The following is a 23,764-nucleotide window of genomic DNA, read 5'->3' as shown; positions in this document are numbered from 1 at the left end:
ATGATAATGCAGAAAATAATCGTGGGTATTACTAATCATATGTTAATGCTTCTTTCTGTGCTTTGGAATTTGACTAGCCAGTGGAATCCACTTAATTGGCACCCTCATTAACAGCCCATCTATTCAACTTGAATGAAAGCCTTAAGTGATTCATTCTAGATTGGTCTTCAGGTTTTAGAGTTTTCACCAAGTGCCCTAAGTGAGAGAGGCCTTCCCCTCACGTGCAGGGAGGGACTCAGGCAGTGACAAATGGCACACTGACTACTGACAGGAATGCTGCCGTTTGCCTCAGCTCTTCCTCAGAAAGTGCAAAGTGCTGTTCTCACTTGCACATCTTCCTTTCTGTGTGACCATTGGTTTAGTTGGTTCCGTTTCTTTTCCTCTTACAAATGCTAATGAGTTTAACATAAAAACCATTTGAAAATTATTTACTAATGTATGTGGCCTGACCTGAAAGAAATACGTCATTCAATAAAACGTAATATTAATCAGTGTGCGATGTATTTTATAATCCTGGCAGAGTGAAGGTGGTCAATTAAATGATATGGTTGGATCTCTGTTGGGGTGTGCCAATTAAAAGGGATTCTGGTGTGTTTCAAAGCATTCAGCTGAGCTTGGTGCTCCAGCTTCTTGCTGCGGGGGAAGCTGAAAACCTGCAAGCATGCTCAAGACAGGAATGCCCCAGGAGTCTTTCTGGGAATCACACAAAGTGGACAGGCTAAAGACTAGACTAAATGCACTAGTCCTAGGAGCACAGGCAGGTTCCTGTCAGGATCTATTCACTGCATGTAGGACCTATTCTGTACCATGAAGCAGCTCCGCTGCACCTACCACTACAGGAGTAATGTAAAGAGATTTGCACGTGGAAATAGCCTTGATTATGTGGCTCTGCCTTAGCTCCTCCCTTTCATTGGCTGGCAGAATTAGACTGAAATTACCTGGATTCCAGGTGGAATGCCATGCAAGTGAATTTCTGTTTGTAAGATACTACAAGTGTGCATACCTCAGGGAGTTTCCTTCAGCAGAACATGTCCATCCATAGATGTTGCTGCAGTTCTGAACAGGATCTAATGGTTGACCATTAAGAGTACATTCTGCACCAGCTCGGGCTACTTAATACTTAGGCTGTTTAGCTACCTGATTTGCTGATGCTTATTGGTTGTAGATAGATTTTTTTTCCCCCCATAATAAGCCCATTAGGTAACATTCCATCTAAGGTCCAGTAGACCTTGCAAAAACCTGGTGGTTTTGGTACTGGAAAAGCAAGCAGGAAAGAAGGTGACAAAACAAAGCAGTTGAATGAGGGACAGAGAATTGGTTGGGAGGATGAGGCTAAAATAGAAATTGAAAGAGAACAAAGATAAAGTGATGTTCTCACTTTCAGGGTGTGAGGATTTTTAGGGTCTTTATGGCCAAGTAAACGAAACCTTTTGCCCTTCCCTTTCTCCCTCTGTCTGGTGCTTTTGCCCTGTTGCTGCTGAGTTGCTCTCCCTACATGTCCTTTAGATACTATTTATGCTGTTAATTTACTAAAGGAAAGCAATTGTGATGTTCACAGCATGTGAAAATGCAGCTGCAGGGAGGTGGAGGGAGAAGTACGGGTTCCCAGGTACTGCTGTTCAAGGAGGGAAGCCCCTGGAGCTGCAGGAGCAGCTGGCATTGCCTGCTGCCTGTCTGGGTGTTTGTGTCTCCTCATAGAAACCTGCTCTGCTGAGCTGCAGGTTTAAAAAAACCGGTGCAAAGCACTGGAGGGAAATAAGCTATTTTCATGTTCTTCCGTTGGAAAAGAACACTTAATAAATGTAGTTTTAAGTGTTCTTTGTTGAAGTATCCTTTTACATCCTAATTACAGATTTTTGTAGTCCTTTTCATGTGTCAAGCAGACGCTGTTTTTTATGTTGAGTTTGGTTGCATCCTGTAGGGGTAGTGTTTCCTGGAGAAAGGCTCTGTATAGGCATTTATTACTATGTTTGTTGCTACTTTTTCATTAGATGTTACCTCTTGAGAAGCTTGAATGAGAAATACCCTGACTTGTTTTCCTTCTTAGTGCTTGGCACTGTCTTTTTGCTGTAAAACTGCCATTATTGTGGAGGGAAGAAGACAAGGAAGTTAGATGAGATTGGTATTTTTTCTTTGGAAGGAAGAAAGAATAAAAATGAACACAGATTTTGCAAACAAGTAATAGGAAAAAAGGTTATTTGCAGCTTACTGTTCTTTCTAGGGTCCCATCTAATTGCTCCTGAAATGGAAAATGTATAGTTTTGTGTTTCCAGTGAGTAAGTAGCTGCTCTTATACTCCTGTTACGAAGGTAGAATGTTTTGTTTAAAATAAGCAATGGTAGAACAATCTTATCAATGAAAATACATTCACTATGAAGTTGTTACCTTTCTGTAATGTTTTATTGCCATTAATATTCCTGTTAAAGGAATATTAATCTAAAGGCATATTCCTGCTAAAGGAGTATTAACCCTGACTCACTGATAGGTTTTCTGGCTGAATAAAACCCTCATGTACTTGCTGGGGGGAAAAGGTAGCAAATCTGGGCTAATGAATGTTAGTATTTCTCTTAGTTATAGATAGGAGTATATTGCTCCCATGGAAACTGCATAGCTCATTTCCCTTCATACTCAGCGTATGTGTGTATCTTTATTTTCCACCTCCACCATTTTTCCTTCTAACCCTTTTTTTTTTCTGAAACTTTGACTTTAAATGCAGGCAGGTGATGATTTTCACAAACTGTGTTTTATTTTGGTGTGGGTTGGAATGAGAGAACTGGAAGTTAATGCCACCTTAAGCCCAAAATAAAATGGTAAGCAAACGTGCTGAATGTCAGAATTTCACAGTAGATGCTTCTTGTTCTACTGTAATCAGTTACAATTAAACATTTTCTGTACTCATTGAAATAGCAGAGCAGGGGCCTTAACTAAGAGCATTACTGGCATGTTGGGTCAGCAAATGAGTCTGGCAGATTGCTGCAAAATCAGGAAGATCACTGAGCTGGGGCTGGAATGTTGTGTGGCTCTTCTGTGGCATCACATTCCGGTTTCCTTCAGAAGTCCTGCAAGCCAAAGGCTTTGGAAGGACTGTGAAACCTCCAAATGTTTCTATTACTGGAGTAACAAGTTCTGGTCTGCTGTTTTCTTACGTAATCAAATTATGCTGCAGATTCTCCAGTATTGTATTACAGCTTGTTAATACAGGAATAGCCAAAGAGAGATTTGGGGAATGGTACTGAGCCCAGTAAATGTGGCGCTTATTGCTGGTCTGAGGGTTTTGCCTTTATCTGAACTTAAGACAAAGTTAACACCCCAAAACAACTCTATAGTCAGCCTGAGGCTGTGAGTCCCCCACTTTTGGGCACTCTTTGGTCAATTAAGCCAAGTATTTGGCATTTCAAAGTGAGTATTTGTGTCTCAGTATAGCCTTGCTGTGTCCCAAAGGCTGTAAGAAGGTGCCAGTTTGAAATCCCTGTAGATAGCTGAACTCAGGCAGAGCCTTGCAGGAGAGCAGTGCATGTACCCATGCTGAACACTACTGTAGTGGGCTGGCAGGAGTGCCAGTGGAACCTGCATTGCAGTGATGGCCTGTTTTCTTTGCTTAACATGCTGTGTATTTAATGGTTTGCATTTTGCCATCTTGCTGCATCAGGCCATGGGAGAACTCAGTTTGTACAGAGACTGTGTTCAAACACACCAGGCCACAGTGCTCCCAGAGCATTTACTTCAGGATTTCTTCATGTATATGTTAGTAAATAATTTATAATGCAGATCTGGAGATCTTTTTTTGGTCAATATTCTTGCAGAGTGTACACATCACTACATATGCCAGAACATTCTTAGAACATTCCTAAAAACATGCAAATACATGTTCAAAAACATACTGATGTCATGAAGGAGTCTTGGGTTTGATTTTAAATCTTTGCAAGTCACTGGTGAAGTTCACAAGTCCCAGGCCATAAGAGACAATAGCAGTAATTTGATTCTGGAGTTGTTTGTAGGCCCCTTGCACTATTAAGGTAATCTGGGAAGGCACCCCAGTAATATTTCTGTAAAGCACGTGTATCTTCCGTGGTCAGTGGTGTAGGAAGGAGCTTTGTAGCCCAGGATGCCAGACAGCACCTACCAGCTCTGGGAGCAGGGCTTGTGTTTGTACTTGCTACTGCACTGGGTCCCATCCCAGTTATGACATTTAACCTTTATTTGCTGTATTGCAGTGTTTGACACAAGACGTTATGTAGAGCTGAACCAAACCTTTTGTCTCATCTATTCTGGTTTATCATTTAGAAGACATGCAATATCTGCCAGATGCTGCTTCCTAACCAGTGCAGTTTTGCATCACACCAGAGAATTCATCAGCATAAATCTCCATACACGTGTCCTGAATGTGGAGCAATCTGCAGATCTGTCCACTTCCAGACCCATGTCACTAAGAACTGCCTGCATTATACCCGAAGAGTTGGGTTTCGGTCAGTATAATGATTCCTTTTGCTGTCAATTGATGTATAATTTATGGTTTTTAAAGTGGTTTTCCATTTTCATAAGCACTGTTTGGACAATACTAGCTTCATGGGTTTAAGATTGTCATGGCAACAGTACTATTAGTACTGAAATTTTGGAATAAATGCATTAGGATTCTGCTTTGGTTTGGGCATCCACTTTTGTATATGATTAAATCAGAATATTAGCTAGTGTAACACAGATTCAGGACTTCACAGTTTATAAAGTCTAGAGAATTCAGATGCATTATCTTAATTTCAGGTTTTCAGAAACCTTCTTGAGTTTTTCCAAACCGTTGAATTTTAGATGGTTCTTTCTGGTAGAAGAGTCATTGTCAGTACTTCCAGAATGTATGGTTGAGATGTTGATGGGCATGCTGCATCTGTCTGGTTGTTCTCTTTTCTGTGGCAAATGAAGATTCATTGACTTTATCACTTTACATCACTTGGAAATTGCCTTTCTCAAACAACCTTATCTTTTGGTTCTCCTTTGTTACTCTTCAGTTTCCCTTTGACTTTTACATTTCCCTGTAATGGCAACTCACTGGGAAAATGGGGAGCAGAGGCATTTCATAGAAATGTTTCGTTTTAAAAGACTTGAAAAGATGCTTTCTGTTAGCATTTTCCTTGCACTTGAATGGCAGGCAGCACAGCAAGAGATCAGAAGAGCCACCTGTACCTTGAGCTTTGCTTAGCACTCCAAAAACATGTCCACTTCACCCTGTCTGCCTGGAAAAAGGCCATTGTAAATCTTCCAGCAGGTAGCTCCTTCCACCCTTAAGGTGCCACAGTTCATTTTCCAGGATGGCTGTGCAATTGTCCCCTAAGGGATGAAAGCATTTTTACTGCATCAAGCCTCTGTTTTCAGCTTGAATTCATGGCCTGACATAACTCCAAGCTCTTCCCATTTCTTTGGGTTCTTTTCTTTTACCCTTTTCTCTCAAGCAGTAATCTTTCTTGTCCTGCATTTCTCCTCCATCTGCTTCCTGCACTCCACTGCTCTTCCCTCTCATGTATGTCTCTTGGGTTTGTACATGGAATCACCTCTGGGACTCCTGGCCTGCCCTGGTAACACCAGCAGAAAGAATCCCCTTCGCTGGGAATCTAAGTCACTAAACTTTTCAAGATGTTTCAAAAAATCTCATGTCACATTGAGTTGAGAATATCTTGATCTGGTGAGACTAAACCAAAGTCATCCAGGCAAGCAAAAGCAGTCTCTGGGAATGTTACTGTCTCCCTCCTTAGCCTCCTCAGCCTCTCCTTAGAACTGTGGTGCTTTTCCCCATGAGCAGCACAGCCTGTCCTGCTTCTCCACAGGGCCTCTGCCAGGAAGTTCCCTTTGACTCCAGTGATTTAGGCTAGTTGTCTGCACTGAATCTGCTGAAAACTTCAGCCTGAAGTTTCACTGCATCCAGCCAAGGTGAAAGCAAGCAGCTGTTAGAACAGTCCCCAGAGGAAGGCTCGGGCCTTAGAAACTGTGTGATATACAATGGTGGATGCTGAGGATCAGCTGTTATGTGGCATCACTAGAGAGTAAAGTCAGGCCGTGGCACGGGGCGGCGGCAATGCCACCCTGCTCTCTGAGGGACACCTCAGGAGCAGGTGTGTCACTGAGCATCACGCTGTGCACGGCTAGGAAAAGTGCTCAGCTCTCTGGGAGAGCTCTTAACAGAGCCAAAAAAGACCAGAACAATCTGCTTTAGAGAATGCATTGGTAAGCAGAGACTAGATGGGTATAAACTCAATGAATATTATTAAGAGTGTAAATTAAATGCCCGGAAAAAGAATGGATGACATTTCATAAAATTCAAGGGTGATAAATTTTAAAAGTAAAATGGGATCTTTGAATTCAATGTAGAACTGTATTTCCTGCTTTATTGCTATCATCAGGGCAGTAAAACTATTGAAAAATTAAATTGACATTTATATGAAAACAATCATACTGCCATGATAGATGCTAAAATTAAAATTCTGGAAGGGTGGAGGCCTTCTACGTTTCAAGAGTTTGTAAAAGTCTTACTGCAAAATACTGATCAATAAGAAATTGTCTCATTTGATAGGTAATTGCTGGTTGCACTATGTTCTTGGACTGATTTGGGAGCATTTGCTACTGAAGACGTAGGGCATTAAAGGGGATCATTGTGTATAAAAATTCTTATGTTCTAATATTAATTCAATTTTTTAATAATTTCATTTTAGAATAGATGCAGAAAGGTCACAAATTTTCGTCACAGCAGAAGTATGTTTTTGAAAAATATTTTCTGAATTCCAATATGATGTATTGATCTGATAGTAGGGATTTGGTTTCGTTTTCCTGAATTTCAGTCCAAGTGCTGATTTGATTACATGTCCAGAAAATCATTACCAGTATATCTTCATTAAATCTAAACAAGGCAAATGGTGAAAATATTTTCCTTACTGGTTTTCCATTTGGTGGTAGTTTCTAAATTGCTGTGGTGTACTTTAAACAATGCCCTGCATGTGATAAAAATGCATTCTGGAAAATCTCCTTCCAAATTTGCACAGGATTTAAGCATTTTTCTGCAATCAATAGAGTACTTGTCTGTCCACCCTTCTATCTGTTTTATTGTAATAACATAAAAACATGTTCTGACCTCATATCTCTTAGATTTTCAAATGACAGTGTGTGAGATTACTCTCCCCTTACTTTGTGACCCACAAATCGCTGGTTATGTTGATTCTTACGGGGTTGTTGAAGTTGACAGAGTAACGCAGTTTTATCCAGTTGTTCTCCATGTGTGTTTCTCTCTGGCCTTTGCTTGAGAATCCATGTTGATGATGTCCAGCCCTGCTGGGGGCAGGCTGCACTGACTCTCCTCCGCTCTCTCCGCAGCTGCGTGCACTGCAATGTCGTGTACTCTGACGTGGCGGCACTCAAGTCTCACATTCAAGGTTGTCACTGTGAAGTCTTTTACAAATGTCCTATCTGTCCCATGGCATTTAAATCTGCTCCCAGCACACACTCCCATGCCTACACACAACACCCGGGTATCAAGATAGGCGAACCAAAGTAAGCAAACTTCATCTTCTACTACACTTGCCTGCATTTGAATGAGCTGTGAAATTGCATTGTGTCCTGTGCTTGCAGGACACCTCTGACCGGCTCTGACAAGCCACCGGTTTGTCAGCCTGCTGGGAATGTGGGATTTGTATAGTGCTTTCATGACTTTTCAGCTGGGAGTTCATTGGGCAAAGATGACATTTCTCTGAATGCACTAGCAGCTCTTCAAGCACTGCATGCTACAAGAGAGTGATTGCAAAATGTAATTACACAAATTATTTGGACAGGTGGCCAGAGCATTGCTCGTTCTGATGTTTTAATCTGCTTAGCTCATCTGCATTTTTACTGTGAATTAAAATAATATGATTCCTAAAAGAGATGCTAATACTAATTGGTGATATGTGGTGATTTTCATAACGTGGTTGAGAAGTTGAGAAAAGGCAATTTTATCTGTTTATATAAGCTTTTTTCCAATAGGTAATCTCTTTCTGGCTTGAAGCAGAAGTGGTTTTGTTCTGTGGCTAGGAAAGTTGCCCATAAAGGTGGTAGTTTGCTGAAGGTGGTGACACAGAGTACAAGTAGGACTCAGCTTCAGGTTCTTTTTTTAAAGCTATTGGACAGCTCTGCTGTAGGTGCTCTGTGCATGCAGACTCCTCCAGCCCTCGGGTGTGAGCCTCTGAAAACCCCTGCTCCTCCCTCTGCCTCTCCCTCACTGCCACAGTGCACTGTGGAAAGCAAACAGGGACTGAGCTCCGTGTTCTCTGTGGGGCGTGCAGAACACCAGCACGGTAACAACTTGCACGCTCAAGAACATAGAAGGTGTCTTGTGATGTAATAACCAGCGTTCCTAAGAGTTCACTTTCTCACTGTTTCTTCTAACATATTAACAGATTTTTCTCTGTTCAGTTTCTCACTGTTTCTTCTTACATATAAACAGCAGATTTTTTTTTTCTTTGTTTACACTTCCATCAAAGCAAAATGGCAACAAACTTGCCATGTCTGATACCAAATGGAAGTAATTTCTGCCTCGTGGGAAATGATACCTTGTTTTAATTCAGGATAGTATCATCAGTCAGGGGCTGTTAGATACCAGCATTTAAAACTTTTTTCAGGTTCCCATAGTTCTCATTAGAGAACTCTAAAAGATTAAGATCACTGTTTGTGTAAAATGCTACACATGTGAAAAGTGAACTGTGCTTGGATCTGCCAAATTGTTTCTGATCAGGTTAATGAATGAAGTATTTTGCATTAGTTTTTTTTTCCATATAGACACACTTATAATTGCATTCCTCTACGAATTTACTTTCATTATAAAAAAATGAAATGAAATTTTATTATGTACTACTGTAATAAGTCACAGAATCCATAGTGGAGCGGTTCTCTTAAGAAGTGGTGTTTCCTTTAAATTTGCCAGTTTTAATCACAATGCTGCCTTAAATGCATGCAGAGTGACTGGTACGATGTTTCCAGCCCTTGCAGTGCTCAGAGTTCTTGGCTTGCCTAGTTCTGAGCAGAGCTGCCAGGTTGCATTTGAGGCAGTGCATTCACATTTGGGTTACCTGTGCTGCACCATGGAGCACCCAGGCTGTGTGACTGGCACCCCCTGCCAGCCTGCCAGCCCCATTGCTGAGCCCAGGGCTGTGGCACAGGGCAGGGACACTGGCTATGGCTCAGCAGTGCCCCGGGCCTTCTGAGGCACTCTGCAGTAGGTCACGCTCCTCTGCTACAGGAATGGGGCTCCTGGGCAAGCTTGCTGCCTGCCCCTGGCATTTACTTGGGACTGTGTGATTTACAATTACATTACGAACCGCTGCTGCACAACAGATGCACTAAACTATTTGGTGTATGAAAAATGACTTTTATATCCAGGGATTCTCAGTGGGATGAAATGAGATTATTTTAATACAGGGAAATGGATGGCTGTCTTGTCTTTCAACTCTGGGAAGCTCTCTCCTGTAAGATACTCTTAAGCTCTGGTTTTCCCAGAAAACCACCGAGGTGATCTTTTTTCAGTAAGCAGTGTCTAGGAGTGGCACTAAGATATTTTTCATGGCTGATCTCTTTTTGAATACTGGAGAAATTCTTGTTTATTGAGCCAAATTATGGATATTTACGGTACTATTGGTAAAAAGTATATTATCCCACAAGTTCCTTTTTTTCAAGAAAAAAAATTGGGAAGGAGGAATACTATCTTCTGGTGCAGATGCTTTCCAAATGCTAAATGTCTTTTATATGACTGAAAGTATTTTCCTGAGATAACACTTGTATTTATTCCAAGATAGTACATGAATTTGCTAAGCAGATTCATGATTTTTGGGAAGTGAAAAGGCCATGTGCCTGCTTTGGTGTGTCCTGTGGGGCAGGAGCAGTGCTGAATAACCACCCTGGGAGTGGGATGGGAATGGGATGAGATGGGATGGGATGGGATGGGATGGGATGGGATGGGATGGGATGGGATGGAATGGGATGGGATTAACTGCCTGACTTATTCCAGCATCCCTGTAAATGACATCCTGTGGAAGCACAACTGCCTTTGAGCTTTGAACAGCATTTTAGGCAGTTGCATGTTAAACACCGATTACTTCAATTAAATTAAAAAAAAACCAAAACCAGTGTACATGGTTGCATGTATGTTAAGGATTGAAAATTATGGTTTTGCTGTGTTTGAAGGAAATACTCCAGGTGTTTATAGTCATAACTCATACTGTGAGGTGTGTTGGTATGAATTTAAGTGAGTACAGTCTTTGTCCAGAGACTTGTCTGAAATTTGGATTTTTACCAGATAGTTCTGCTTCTGTGAAGGCAGGGTAAAGTACTTTAGCTGCCATAGAAAATGCAGAGATTCAGCTCGTGGTGGTTTTAGAGAGTTACAGTTTCTATATGTGATAAATTCAGAAAGAATTTCTACAAACCTCCAGATCTGCAGTGAAGGGTTCACCACAGAAAGCGGGACAATAGTACATTGATCATCAGAGGATGCTGTGTAAATAATACATTTATGTTAGCATGTGTCAGAAACTGGGACCCCTTGATAGCACAAAGTCTTTCCCAGTTAATATGAAGCAGTGTATCGTTTTTCATTTGGAGTTCCAGGACAGCTTGGACATGGAAGCAATGTCCATGTTCTTGTCATCTCAAAACAGAGTGCAGAGTGATCCCTAGAGCTCTGGAACAATGCACTATCAATGGCAATTACTTAGAGGGATATAGAAAGGATATTATGTGGCTAATGAGAAGATTTAGCACTCGGGCAGGTAGGAGGGTTTGATGGTTGTTTTTTTAAGTGGAAGTTACTCTTAAAGATGGGAAGTGCCTGTTGCTGTACTGACCACTGTGGTTGGTTCTTTTATTGTAGCTAAACTTTCTCTGCAGCACTGCAGATTACATGGCTTAGATTTCTCTCTTATCTCATGATCTGTGGTTAGAAAACTGCTGTAAGAACAGGAGTCTGGGGAACCTATGTTCAAAAGTCACATGTGCTCCAAGAAAGGAAGTGTTTGGTGGTGTGTCTACATTTCTGTGGCAGATTCATCAAGACTTGGAATGGCAGATCAGGGAAAAACCCTGTCCTGCGCTGTTGGAGCTTCAGGGCATTGACAGAGTCTAGGTTTGGCATTCAGGAGCATCACAGCCATGAACATTGCCAAAAATGTATTTATCTTGAAGTGTGTTACTAACTGCAATTGAATTAATCACTCCCTTACAATTTACTGCATATACAATATACAGGTTTGTAACCTGGAGCAGGGATATTATCCTTTAGCTACAATGTGAGTTCAGAAACTGAAGGTGTTGAACTGTCAGAGTATCCTGAGCAGATGTTGTTGTTGTATCTGTAACTGGCACATGCTATTGTTTTCTGGCTTCTTGTTTGCACTTTTTTTCCCCTATTTTTCTGTTTCTTCTACTGCTCCCATATTTTGAATTGAAGGATGTTTTGAATTAGTTTAACTTTTTTTCAGGCAGTGCGAAACAATTGCTTAAACATGTCAGATCTTATCTGTGATGAGGAAAAAAGTTAATGTTGTGATTCTTGCAAATAGATCATCAACGTGACTGACATTGTTTATTGTGTTTCTGTTTTTAGAATAATATATAAATGCTCTATGTGTGACACTGTGTTTACCCTACAACCTTTGCTCTATCGCCACTTTGATCAGCACATTGAAAACCAGAAGGTGTCTGTTTTCAAGTGTCCAGACTGTTCTCTTCTATATGCACAGAAACAGCTTATGATGGATCATATCAAGGTGTGTAGGCATCTTCTCTTGTTTCCTTCATGATACCATTTGTCATGCAATACACGCTGTGAAAAGGCACAAAGTAACAAGACTGCTGAGAGAGATGTTAATAATTCTGAGGGGATAATCTGTGAATGTTGTTCTCAAATGTTAAACTTTTATATTTTGTCTGGTCTTCAGCATATCTGTAATGACTCAGTCGGTTTTTCTGTAAGAATGTTGATTTTGGTGTACTGGGAATATCTCAGCAAGTCCAATCCTAACAAATACTGAGTTTTATTTACAATAATTTAAGTATTATTCCAGTTGTTAGGAGCTAAAAATGCTGAGTGCATCACAAAATCAAACCTTTGATGTTCAGAATTCACCATGTTGCTAGATATAGAGGTTACCTGTGTTATATGAACATGTGTGCTTTGCAAAGAACTCCAGCGGATTTCCTTATAAACACCCTTAGGAGCTGACGATTCACTGTGATCCTTGTAAGTCCTGGTTTGAAGGATCAGCAGCCCCCTGGCCATCATTTGTTAGCCTCTTACCTCATGTCATACAGACCAAAGCTGAGGTTTTTCTGCCTTATTAACCCCTGGTGCTTGAACACACAATGGGACTGTGGAGCTCGCTGCGCTTCTCTGGCAGTGACACAATCTCTGAATGCCATTTCTCTACCACAGAGTGGAAGACCAGACTTCTTTTTTGGCTGCTAAAGCCATAATTTTGCATTTTAGTCCCAGCTATGGCACTTGTAACCACAGAATTCTCTGAAGTAGTGTTGAAAATAAGATCACAAGTCTTGAAAAAAAACAGGTGGCCTTAAAGCCAGTCTTCATCTTGAGGAAGAGATGAGGGAAAGGCTGAGCCAGGATGTTCAGAAATACAAGGACTGGGTATTTTCATTATTTCTGAACTAGTGGCACTAGTTCTTGCATGTTTACTGCAAGATATCCTAGATGCTCCTCTCATGCAGCAATGCAAAACTGATTTCTGTTTCCTTTGATCTACTCAGATGGTTGGGGTTTTTTACTGAATAGGCAAATTCTGTGTATTGCAGTGTAGGCTTGTTTCTGTAGTTAGTTTTTCCTGACTCAGATATTACTGGAAAAGTATTGTTCTCTCTGTACACAAGTACTTCTGTAAGACCTGAAGACAACACTTTCAGGAGCTCGATCTGACTGCAGTTAGGGCCAGAAGCTGTCTTTACAGAAATTGAGTGCTTAGCAACTCACATTTCAAAGATGTGCTCACTTACTTGGGCACTACTTAACTTCTTTGGCTTTAGTGTTCCATGACAGTATTTGAACTTTCAGCCAGTGGGGTTTTACCATTATTCACGATAAACGATTCACACATTTTTGAGACTAAAAATAGAGAATTAATCAATACATGTGCAGTAGCAGTATTGCTGGTTTTGCATTTAGGATGTGTGTACAGCAGTAGGAGCAAAGCATTGTAAATTGGAATTCAGCTAAGGGGGACTGAAAAAACAGTAACAGATTATAGATAAAAGCAGAAAAGGAATCAGGGAGAGGATAAAAGCACAAAAGGACTCAAGGAGAGTACGAGTGCCAGACAGAGGCAGAGCTCAGCTGCACAGAAAGTAATGGTTTGGTATGGCTAGACATAAACCATCAAGGCAGAGACAGACCTGGTGAAAGTAGGACAGAAAGGGACAGAAGGAAGCTCAGAAGGAGATTATTTAAAGCTACAGAAAATAACCCAGAATAATTCCTGCAGATGCCAATATTTCTTGGTGGCAAAATGTATGTCTTATTTTCCTGTAATGACTCGCTACAAGAAAATTTCCAGCAGCCAGTGAGAGCAGATGGTGAAGGACTTGCCTGGCCTGGCCTGGAGATGTAATACTCCCTGTTTGGCCAGCACTGGGACTCCATACCATGCTTTAATGCTCTTGGTATAGTTTCAAATAAGAAATGAAATTTCAAATATTATATTTACAAGACATTTGGAAAGTTGAGCACTAACATTTTACATGCTGATAGGTTAGGCTGGAATGGAATCTCCAGGTCAGCTTCAGTTGCCTGAGAGTACAGGAACCTTGTTTCCTGCTCCGCTGTGCAGTGGGATACTAAAGCCAGCCTCCTCCTTTACTACACACCTGCACTTTGCTCTTAGTTGTTGGTCCTGTGCACTTTGCTTTCTATTAACAGTTATGGGGGGTTAATTACTGGCTTCTCTGCTATTTAAATGTGTTAAATCAAAGAACATGTTCTACTGGTGAGGTTGATATTTGCTCTAGAGCCAGTGGGTAGTCCCAAGAGCCAAAGTATTTACAAAAGAACTTGTTGCTGGAGTATCACATTGATACTCCTATATTCCCAGAATCAAGAATGGATTGAATGGGTTTTACCTAAAGGAAAAATAATTCTGTTTGCGCTGGTTAAATGTATCCTCCAAGAGCATTATAGAAAGGGTCAGTAGGTGAGAGGATCAGAACACTGTCCTGGTAAAGGACAGGCCTTTCAGACATGAGACCTCAATTGTGGGTCCCTGTTCAGCAGTGGATTAGCTCTGTGCTGCATTCATCCCTGCTGGCCCACAACCCTCCTCATTCTTGCTGTGTCCACGTCCACATGTGGAACTCAGACACACAGCTGAAGGCCCCCAGCCCTTTCTGAATAAGTCACTTTGTTGGAAGGCTTGGATGTCACACCAGCGCACTACACTGGTTTGGAAATGGGGAGTGGGGAAGGAGGGGTTCTTCCTTTCTTACTGACCATTGACTGCAAGTGCAGACATAAGTCCCTGAGGAGAGCTTCCCACCCAGGAGCTTCAGGGGCTGGAGAAGACCCCTCTCATCTGCTCAGACCCCTCTCATCTGCTGTGCGCCCCACACACCTTGCCCCACACTGCCTAGCAAGGTAGCCCTAAATGAGTGTGCTCATAACCTGACTAGAGAGTAAGGCAGGGCTCACCCTCAGCCTCAACATAAAATGTTAATAGATTACATAGCCGTGTGATGTTTCTGGAGTTGCCTTATCTTATTTACCAATGTGCCAAGTCAACATTTGGTCAGTAAAAATGCCTCTCCTTCTTGGAAAACTCCAGTCACATAGTCTGGAATGAGGATGCTCAACTCACATGTCAGGTAATTAAAGTGACAAATTAAACTTAACATAAAGTACTTCTTGAGCCCTTTTTCCCTCCCTGCTAAACCGCAACTTAAACTTAACCTCCAAAGTCTCTTATTTTTTTTGTGAAAATACCTATATACGGTGTCAGTTATTGTTAGGTCATGCTAGGTCTTGCCTTTACTTAATCCTCTTTCTTTACAAATGTGATCTGATGATAATAGTATGCCAAAGAAGTAACTGAAGGCTTTTGGTTGAGTACAACTGTGTATGTCTATGTCAGTTTTGTCCCTTTTTTTCTCTCTGTTTTATTATAGTCTATGCATGGAACTTTGAAAAGTGTTGAGGGGCCACCAAACCTGGGGATAAATCTGCCTCTCAGTACTAAACCCACAACTCAAAACTCAGCCAGTCACAACAAGGAGGACACAAAATCTATCAACGGAACAGAAAAGTTGGAGAAGAAATCTCCTTCTCCCATAAAGAAAGCAGAACCTAAAAAGGTCACTAGCCCTGGCTGGACATGTTGGGAGTGTGACAGGCTCTTCACTCAGAGAGATGTTTACATCTCCCACATGAGGAAAGAACATGGAAAGGTAAAGGAATATATTCAGTACAAAAAGGTGAATTAAACCTGAAAGGTGAAGTATTTGTTTCTACATTCCAATTGTGTTTCTGAAAATAATTCCTTTAAATCCCAGTATTATTATTTACTGTTCTTATATCTATTTCATCTTTTTTGCTTTGGCTGCTTAGTTTTTTTTTTCAGTTTCTACATCATTCTACTGAGAAAATCAATTGTAGACTTGTTCATTCAGTACCGAAATTTTTTCAAGATGGAAAGAGTGACATATATTGCTGTATTTCATCCAAACCATCTAATCTGTTCCAGGTTCTTATTTCTTCTTTGTGCCTTCTCAGTTCCCTCTCTTTACGGTGGTGTGGTCAACGTGGCAGTGCTGGGGTAACGGTTGGACCCAGTTTTAAAGATCTTTTCCAGCTTAAACAATTTGATTCTGTTCTGTTCTGAAGCTCAGTGCCTGTTAGCCTCAGGGAGTGGAGACTCAGTCATGTTTTACTCATCCACTGAGTGCCAACTGGTGTTTCATTTAAAGGCAGACACATTCCATAGTTGAGCTGTTGCTCTAATCTGACACTTAAGAGTTCAGCTGAGTTAACAAGTTGAATTTTGTATTTAAAGCACCTGAATTTGAGCTACCTTACTTAAAATGGATTGAAAGGGAAATATGGGAATGTTGCATCCTCATGTCAGCAGAGAGACTGTTTGATGTTCTTCCTGCGCTCAATAGCATTTCCAGTTAAATGAAGTTAAAAAGACTGGCAGGCAGGAAGGCAGCAGTGACCCTGCTTAGCTGTGGCAGGCTCCAGCCCCTTGCTGACCTGTGGCAGCCACCAGCCAAGCCGGTCTTCACCTTTGCAATGCTCTGACTCTTTCCTCAGCTGGGAACCAGGGAGCTAAACTGATGTACTGTGCTGCACTGCAGCAAAAGAGCAGGACTGGGAGGGATAATAGGCTGATTTTGTCAAAGTGGAGGAGAACCACTCTGAATGAAAATCCATCATTTTCATGATTCTAATGTGCTGTAATAAATGATTGCACATTTCCAGAGGTTTCTATTACAGTTATTATCTCTAAAGCTGTTCTGCAAATTATTTATTCTGTTTATAAACGTTTTATGGAAAAGCTGAAAATGCTGGACTACTGAGTGTCATCTTCAATTTTCTTAGGACAACTTCAAGCAAATAGCACCCCAGCATCATTGCCTCCAGTAACTCCCACCCCATTCCTTCAGCTTCCTGCTGCCCAAATATTAACTCAGCAGAGCTTTTACTGGCAATCAGAAATGCATTTAGAACTGAATGCATTGTACATTTATGCAATTCTTAAAAACAAAGCAGCACAACCTCCCAATGAAACTGTCACTTCAGAGTGAACTAGAGAGCGATATTCAGTCTGATTCCATCCACAGCAGAGTAGCCAAAGGCATGTAAAAGAAGGTTAGTAACATATCAATAATGCTTTTTAAATATTAGCTTTAAATCTGTGTCTTTCTGATGTTTATGTGCAATGTTACCTCAAGAATAGCCCTTATTATGAAATATTAGATAATTGTTGCACTCAAATCCTGGCCTGAACGCCTCTTTCATTGCTTCCATTCAGGTGCTGGTTTTTATACCCACTCAAGGAGTTCTTTGAGTAACACAGGAGGCACACAGATACTAAAATGAACAGAAATACAATTCCATGTCTTTCAGAAATGGGGGATACAGACCAGGTGCTACATTCCTTCCCAACCTGTGAAAATTTCTAGTAATTGTTAGCTGTCAAAATGACTATGTTGAAAAACTGAACTTCTACCATAGACAGAATAGAAATGAGCATAAGATAACCAAGTATGTCATATGGATCTAATAAATAGAGGAACTAATTTACAGTCTTATTTTCTTAAGAATCATAGGTGTGGGTTAAATGCTCTAAAATGATCCTTTCAGAATGATTGTTTAAAACTGTAATTAAGCAATTCATGTGCTATTCACAAAATCCATTGTGAAGGTATGCAAGGTATATGAAAATCCTAGTTTCAAACTTCTAGTTTCTGCTTTTGTAGGAGCAGAGTGCAAGAGCTGTAACCCCTAGCTGACCCCAGGCTGGATTATGCAGAGGTATTCATAGGCGAGGTGTTGCTGTGTATATCCCCTTTGGACAGATCCTTAAGGTTCCAGCCTTTACTGGGAACTGTCTATGCAGATTCACCTTTTCTGATCCTCTCCTGAGGATCCTGGAGGAAGGGAGCCAGCTGGAGGGTAGGAAATTTTGTAGCCACCTTGGTGTGACTCTCTACCTGATCTTAAAAGGGCTGCCAAAAAAACCCAAATGTTACCAGCCCAGACAAGGGAGGGTTGCAACAAGCCTGTATAACTCCTGTCTGAAATTGGATCATGTGTGTCTGCCTTCCACCAGGCACCCGTCTGCTGAGCTCCTTGCCCTTGTGTGCAGGTGTGTTTCTGTGAAGGGCAGATGTTTTCTAAGTAGGAATTACCAACTCCAACTTAGTTATTGATCATCCTCTTCTGTCAAGACAAGATGCTCTACAACAGATCATGCTGCACTTAATTACAGAAATAATTTTTCAGTTCTTTTTGGTTTGGCTGCCATTGCAGAATCTAATGCATCCAAAATTCTGTTTGGGTCTCTATCTTGAGTCTCCCCAAGGAATTTAGAACAAGTGTGGGGTCACAGCTAGCTGCCCCACATAGTGCCCCCAGGTCCTGCTGAGCATCATCCTCCTCCTGCTTTTCTGACCATGGGCTTGATGCTTCTGCTCACTGCCACACAGCTAGTGTGTGACTGCTCCAGCCCTTCTCAATTTCTTCCTTTACTTTTTCCTACCCCTCGACCAGCTGAAACATCAGCCCCACAGAATTCCCCAGACAGATGGCCATCAAGTTGGCATCAGATCATACTGCTTGTTTTGTCATGACTTTCCTGAACTCTGTTAGTGTGTCAGTGTCTGTGAGGTTCAAGTTTGGTCCTTCTTCTGTGCTCTTCGCCACTCCCTGTATGTGGCTGAGGAGCTCCTAGTCAGCAGCTGAGGACATGGTTTGGTGATGGGAAGGGAAAGCACCCCCTCATCCTGCTGCCTTTATTGATCCAGAAACAGTCCTCTGATCTTCCCTGTTTCTTTGGTGGAAGAAATTCTCTTCATCCACTGTCCTTGACACCAGTTCACAGCTGGAGACAGGTGTGTGTGTGTGTGTGTGTGTGTGTGTGTGTGTGTGTGTGTGTGTGTGTATGTGTGTAGCTCATGGGGGCCACACTGCTTTGAAAGAGGTCCAGCTCTGACTTGTACAGTGTTGTTAAAGAGGGGTTGTACGTGAAGTACAGTACCAAAAACGGGTAAGTGATGTTTCTTTCCTATTTATCAGAAGGTTCAACACAGGCACCACTTTTTCTGAGCTTTTTAAATGAAAGTCTTTCTCTTATTTTTTTTTAAAGCAAATGAAGAAACATCCTTGTCGGCAATGTGACAAATCTTTCAGTTCATCCCACAGCTTATGTCGGCACAATCGTATCAAGCACAAAGGCATTAGGAAGGTTTATACGTGCTCGTAAGTTCTGGTTTTATTTATTTAGAAATGAAATACAAAAACCATTGTTAGTTGAACATCTTTCCTTAACTGTGGAAAAGCCAGTGTCCCATTCTTTCAGATGCCCAGGACAGGCCAAATCAATTACCTATCCTGCCTGCAGAAACGTGTCAGGCTCCTGAGAGTGCAGTGTGTAAAGTCTACAATCTGAAATTTGGCTGAGCTGAGAGTTCAGAGTTCCACTTTGGGGAACCTGGTTTTCAGGAGTATCTCAAATACAAAACCATTCTTCCAGTCTACAAAAGGCACTTGTTAAGCATGACACTTGAATGTGTGTGTCTGTGTGTGTGTATCTGCAGGCACTGCCCAGATTCCAGACGTACTTTTACCAAGAGGTTGATGCTGGAAAAACATATTCAGTTGATGCACGGCATTAAAGACCCTGATGTGAAAGAAATGACTGAATCTAGCAACATGGAAGAAAGGGAAGTAAAAGAAGACACAAAGGTAATCACTTAGAAGACTCATTCAGTCGCTGAGAATGATTTTTTTGGGGTATATATTCAGGATCTTTAAATAAATACAGGTACTTTGATGCCATAAATGACTCATCTTCTGTGAAGCAGAGCCCCAAAAGGATAGTTCATCAGAGTTGTTTTAGAATTTGCCAAGGGAAAGGTTCTGACATTTGCAAGTCACAAATAGTTATGAAAAGAACTGCATATTTATGCTTACATGACACACCATTTCTGTCTCTTTGTTAGGTTCCTAGTCCAAAGCGTAAACTGGAAGAACCTGTAATGGAGTTCAGACCTCCACGAGGTGCAATCACTCAGCCATTAAAGAAGCTGAAGATAAATGTTTTTAAAGTTCACAAGTGTGCAGTTTGTGGCTTTACAACAGAAAATCTTCTCCAGTTTCATGAACATATTCCTCAGCATAAATCTGATGGCTCTTCGTACCAATGCAGGGAATGTGGACTCTGCTACACATCTCATGTGTCCCTTTCCAGACACCTCTTCATTGTACATAAGCTGAAGGAGCCTCAGCCAGTGTCAAAGCAGAATGGGTCTGGGGAGGATAATCAGCAGGAAAACAAACCCAGCCACGAGGACGACTCTTCCAACAGTGCGGCATCAGACAGAAGATGCAAAGTGTGCGCAAAGACTTTTGAAACTGAAGCGGCCTTAAACACTCACATGAGAACACATGGCATGGCCTTCATCAAGTCCAAAAGAATGAGTTCAGCTGACAAGTGATCAGATTGTTTGGGATGCAGAAATCTCGCTCCACATTGGAATACTAAAGACATTTTTGCTACAGAAAGCTCAAGGTATAATAATATTAACAGTACTGTTCAGGCTGTTGCAATATATTCTGCATAAAAGTGTCCCCTTCACCTCATTGTCTATACCCTCAGAACCATGGAAGCAGTATTTGAGTTGAGAAATGTTTGTATATATTTAAACTAATAATTTTTATACTCTTTGGTTATGTGTTTGTATCAGTAACTAGTGGAAAAAATGGGTTTTTTTCTGGTTATTTTCTGTTCTTTTGTAGTAAGTTTCTTTAAAACAGAGTTCTGAATGCCAGGGCAGTTCCTTAGGTTCTCTTAAACTGTTTGGTTTTTGAATGCTTCTGAAAGAAAGTTTAGCTAATGGAAGTTTAGCATCAAGAGGAGGTGCTAGGAGGGGAGAGGAGAGAGGAAGCAAGCTAAGGGGAGGGTCCAAGAACTTGGACCTCCAAATATCTGAGGAAGCTTTTAAACTTTTTCTTACAAAATACATTATTAAAAAAGACAAAAGTACCACTGCATGTGTAAAATAAAGTGCTGGTTTTTAGGTGGCAACACCAGAACAGGTGCAGACCTCCTGGAGTGGTGAAGTACTTTTGAAGAGTATAAATGCACAACTCTGAGTATCATGAAGTGACGTTTTTAGGTCACCAGGTGCTTGTGATCAAAGCTCAAATTGTTACAAATGGACTGGGCTGCTCTGGATTTAAGAAATAAGATGTAATTAGAGGAATAGGTTTATAATGATGATGTTTTTTGTCATGTAATTTATTAAACATACAGAAGTGAGTACACAGCATTATGTATTTTCCTTGCTGGTTATTGAAAGGAAATAGTTGACCCTTGCTGCAGGGGTTGGGATTTGCCAGCTTCATCTGATCATGCCAAACATTCTGGTGCTCAGTGTCACACACAGCCACAACTGGGAAGGAGCCAGCCCCAGCCAGGAATGGGACTGGGGCCTGCAGCTTTAGCACAAGCCAGACATTGCAAACTCCTGTCCAGCACCACTAGTTTTGCTTGCACAAGTACAAAAAGGTACCATCCTGTCCCTTTCAGATAGAGTTCTCTGTGAGAGTATATTTTTAGTTTGTTTTTGCATTTTATACCTTGTATGTAACCCTACAAAAACATTTTTGTACTTTTTTTTAAAACAAATTGTGTATATATAGATAGCTGCATGATAAACAGTAGTAATTGTTGGGTTCCTTAAAAGTCTTGCTGCTGTCAGATGTTACTATACACTATGTCCATTACGACTGTATTAAACACATTTCATATGTAAATAAATGTGGAGCATTTTGCCCCAAAAGATTTGTGAGATTCTGTTATTTATCATTAAATTCTAATAGTTTTAAAATTGAAGTGTTTAAAAAACATGGGTCCTCTCAGCCACCTCTGTAAAACTTAATCATTCTGGAAGTTGTTTCTCAGCCACATTAGTTCTGCTCTCTCCATCCCCATTCCTAGTTTGGCTCCTGGGTAGATGCTTGTTAGCCCGTTTCTATTACTGGCATATCAAGTGCTTGTGAGGTACTTCATCCTACAGTGGGCAAGCACCACTGCCACCACTGCCCTTCCCATTTAGTGGATACCTCTGAACACTTGTTTGTTGATGTGCACTGTCAACTGTACAACAAATGAGTTATCACTATGCAGAATGGTGTTTTGTATACAGTGAACAGATAATAAAAGTTCGATTTTCACAGCCATTACTATTACTTTTCTTTATTTTCCCTTTTCACTGTCTTACACCTGCAAGTAACCTGATGATGCAAATGGCATCATGCTGCCAGGGTGTCACACTGGCCCTCGTGTCCCCAGAGCAGCTCCTGCACAGCCAGGGAGTGCAGCCCAGCTGCTTGGAAGTGGGCCCTCCTCAGGTCTAACTGGCAGAACAATTTAACCCTCCTGCCAGTAATCTCTTGAAAGGTTTAAGGGACAGAGGGTCTTGAGCTGCCCCATAAGCTCCAGCCACATTTCTGTGTCAGAGCTGACATACCTCCTTAACAGGAAGACATTGTCCTGAAGAGCAGGAGGTGAACAGGAGGTTTTAAAGCAATGTGAGATAGGGTGAAAAGGCACAAATATCAGTAGGCATGCCTAAAGGAATTATTTCCTGTTGTAAACTATAGAAAAAATGTTTAAACTTATTTTAGTCCAAGATCTGACATTTGAGTTGTTTGCTTTTAATTAACAATGTGACACTCGCAGTCAGTGATGTCATAAATACTCCTCTTTTTTACCCTTTTCCTGTGAGGATTGAGTAATGGATTAAACTTCATAAAACCTCTCTGAGAGTTAGGAAAGGGATCATGTAGACTCCACCATTTTGCAGCCACTCTTGTGGTTGGAAACAAAGGTGCTGAACAGTACAACCTCAAATTGCAACAGAAACTAAGGCCATATATCTCCTCCTGTTGTGTGCCTTCCCATTCCATCCCTTCTGCTCTCCAAGGAGGCAGGGAGTGCAACGAGACCTCTGCCCAAATATCCAGCTGCAAACTGCCTAACCAGGACTGCACCAACGCTTGGCTCCACCTGCCAACACAGCCACAATAAAACTGTTTTTCACCTGCTACTATTGGTTAACAGCTCACCTCAGGGCATGTGGGCAGTGACTACCACGTGCATCTGCCTCCCTTGTCCCTGGGGTGCCTGGGTATGACACAGGGGTGCTGTGGCCTCCCTGCACGGTGCCCCCAGATACTTCCCTCGGGAGCTTTGAGCCCTGGCCTGCTTGCCTGGAGCTACAGCCAGAGCTAAACCTGGCCCTGTGATTCTCTACACTTGTCTGGTGTTTGTATTTCTGAAGGGCATTTACAGATGCACAACTTGACCTGCCAAAGGCCCAAATGTTCTCAGTTCTTAACCTCTGTCTACCTGTGGGGAATTCAGTTTGGCAAGCCTATTTACTTTTAAAAGGATTTTTATACAACTGCGACCTTTTCATTCTGTTAATATTACCTTTCTCAGTACACTTAGCGTACCTACATAGCTGCCAGGCCAATAACAGCACACAGAAGAACCTATTTAAGTTTAAAACCTTTCTCAAATATTAGGGCAGTTCCGTAGTCAATTATTTGTATTTGAATTTCAGCTTATTACTCAAAGGTTATCTGCCTGGGCTATGTGAAGGGTGACTAGGAGCAGTGGGGAATGGACTGACAAGAGAAACGAGTACAGAACTGGTCACCCATGGAAGGCACAAGCATGCCTGACCTACATCCCCAGAGCAGATTCTGCAGCCAGGAGTGGATGTGGACGCAGGAGCACGGAAGAAGGAGTTACTTCCCGGCTCATCCCTGGGCACTTCCTCACTTTGGGAAAAGAAATTTGATTTGCTCCTCAACAGTGGCCATACAAAACCTGGTTTTGATGTTATTTCTTTCCTAGTTGGCAAAAAAGAGCTTTCCTCACTGAGGACCAAAAGGCCCATTTGAGGGCATCGCAGCAAGGCACTGCACTGGGAATGACCCAGATTCACCTGGAAAATTAACTGGAGGCACTGC

General features: G+C 41.5%; 1 protein-coding gene across 2 annotated transcripts in view; it reads left to right on the top strand.

Annotated features, from left to right (window-relative positions):
- Positions 1-21,964, top strand: part of ZNF532 (zinc finger protein 532) — a 31,214-nt gene extending 9,250 nt beyond the window's left edge. For both annotated transcript variants that reach the window (XM_066569908.1, XM_066569907.1), the window contains exons 4-10: positions 4,285-4,466; positions 7,351-7,527; positions 11,606-11,768; positions 15,166-15,444; positions 18,867-18,979; positions 19,318-19,465; positions 19,723-21,964. In XM_066569908.1, coding sequence (XP_066426005.1) covers positions 4,285-4,466; positions 7,351-7,527; positions 11,606-11,768; positions 15,166-15,444; positions 18,867-18,979; positions 19,318-19,465; positions 19,723-20,217 — 1,557 coding nt within the window. In that variant the 3' untranslated portion in view covers positions 20,218-21,964. The remainder of the gene's footprint in view (positions 1-4,284; positions 4,467-7,350; positions 7,528-11,605; positions 11,769-15,165; positions 15,445-18,866; positions 18,980-19,317; positions 19,466-19,722) is intronic.
- The last annotated feature ends 1,800 nt before the right edge of the window (positions 21,965-23,764 follow it).

Source organism: Molothrus aeneus (assembly GCF_037042795.1).
Source record: "Molothrus aeneus isolate 106 chromosome Z unlocalized genomic scaffold, BPBGC_Maene_1.0 scaffold_55, whole genome shotgun sequence".
Taxonomy (NCBI): domain Eukaryota; kingdom Metazoa; phylum Chordata; class Aves; order Passeriformes; family Icteridae; genus Molothrus; species Molothrus aeneus.
Note: the sequence above shows the minus strand (reverse complement) of the source record. Positions and strands in the feature narration are given on the sequence as shown.